This window comes from Merops nubicus, unplaced genomic scaffold, assembly GCF_000691845.1.
Source record: "Merops nubicus isolate BGI_N331 unplaced genomic scaffold, ASM69184v1 scaffold725, whole genome shotgun sequence".
In the NCBI taxonomy this organism is placed as follows: Eukaryota; Metazoa; Chordata; class Aves; order Coraciiformes; family Meropidae; genus Merops; species Merops nubicus.
Window position 1 is genome coordinate 12,832 of NW_008610001.1, and position 1,747 is coordinate 14,578.

Consider the following 1,747-nt stretch of genomic DNA (forward strand, 5'->3'; position numbering starts at 1 on the left):
ACCCAGGCAAAGGCTACAAGAGACGGTGGGAGAGGGGAACCCCTGCTGCAGTTATGCCAAGGTTGGATGTGGAACTGAGGGGCAAGCAAGAAGACGCTCTGGGATGACCTGGTGTGGTGAAGACCAGGCACAGGGAGAGGAAGGTCCACAGGTCACAAGCCATGTTTGGCTTCATTTCGAATCCCTCAACCTTGGCATTGATGATACTCCAAGTTAAGAACAAGGCAGCCCACGCAGCACTGGTGCCACACACAGCCCAGAACAGGCCAGTGAGTCCCCAAACAGGGACCTTGCCACTGTCCCATCTGCTAGTCCCATCTGGCACGTCCAAGGGAGTGTCCCGTGGGAGACCCCCACTGACGTGGGCTTGGGGGTCGGGTGGAAGATACCCCCCAGCCTGAAGCCAGGCGGCGCGCGCAGGAGCGGAGGGAGAGCCCACACCCAGCCGAGCTGTAGAAAAGGAAACTGTCCCATTTAATGGCCCTCGCTCCCGTAACAGACACGAGCACACAGCCAACGTGTGGCAAAGCAGAGTGCACGGGCAGTGGGACTCGGCCCCAGCCCCGAAGGGGGCAGGGGGGCTTGGGGTGCCTGGCACAGCACGGGAGCCAGCCAGGTGCCCAGCCAGCAGCAAGGACAGAGAGCCCCAGGCTCGGTCCAGTTGGCACCAGGGTCGGGTCCAGTTTGCACGGAGGTAGGGCTCTCGCTGGCCTCTGCGTGCTGCAGGGAGAGCAGGGCGGCTCAAGTGTACCGGAGAGAGGCCAAAGGAGGTAGGTCTGGGGACAGGTCATGGAGAATGCTGCCGTGGCAGGTTTGGAGCCTCCCTGCCCGAACCATGGTTTAACCAAAGCAAGGGAGGGGACCAGAGCAGGGGTGGAGGCTGAGCGGCCCAGGTGAGCGTGCTCAGGGCTAGCTAGCTATTCCCATTGGCGAGAGATCCGCTGGCAGGAGGGGCAGGGTCTGCCAAGTACTCCAGAACAGGAGTGAGCCTGGGCCATAGATGTTTACCAGTGGCTCCACGTCCCTGGCGGTCTCTCCCAGGCAGGACTAAGGCACCCCTGTGCCAGGAAGGGGGCACGAGCGGACGGGACCTCCCCCCATTATCTGATGGAGGCGTCGCTGGGGGGGTCGCGGTCAGACTCCTCGCTCTCCTCATTTGGGGCCGACTCACTGTTGGAAGCTGGGGTGAAGGCAGGAGACTTTCTGCAGAGAAGAGTAAAGGGCAGCAGTCAAAGAACCACCCAGGGGAAGGGAAAGGACCCAGTTCAGCGTGGGCAGGAGGCACCAGAGCAAGGAGCTCCAGTGCATCTCTCACTCCCCTGGGGCACGTGTGGGTCCATGGGAACCCATGTGTGTTGGGGAGGCCATCTCAGAGGACACCAGCTCAGAGGTCCAGAGCATGAAGCAGAGCTGGGGGAAATGCTGGAGGAGCCTGCCCAGAGCAGGGACAAGGTATGTGAGGCTAGGGGTCAATAAAAGCCCAATGCAGAGGTCCCCAGCCTGGAGCCACCCTGACTTGATGTCCCTGCACACCAGCAGCTCCTCTCTCCACTGGGGGTGTCCAGCTTCACCTGTCAGAACTGACTCCTGTGTGCAGCCCACCTTCTTCAGAGGTGGCACCATAACCTGTGTGGAGATGTCCAACAGCCTGTGGGAACTGCCCTCTCTCCATGCCACACCAGGGCAGGGCAGGAGTACTGCCTCATGTTTCAGCTCCCACTCACCACCACCCTGGCTCCAGCCCTTG

At 61.5% G+C, this 1,747-nt stretch overlaps 1 protein-coding gene across 1 annotated transcript in view; it reads right to left on the reverse strand.

The window, feature by feature from the left end:
- Positions 1–1,100: 1,100 nt before the first annotated feature.
- Positions 1,101–1,747, reverse strand: part of IFFO1 (intermediate filament family orphan 1) — a gene marked incomplete at its 5' end in the record, with an annotated part of 2,472 nt that continues 1,825 nt past the window's right edge. Inside the window, one exon of the mRNA XM_008940728.1 lies at positions 1,101–1,207. Coding sequence (XP_008938976.1) covers positions 1,101–1,207 — 107 coding nt within the window. The remainder of the gene's footprint in view (positions 1,208–1,747) is intronic.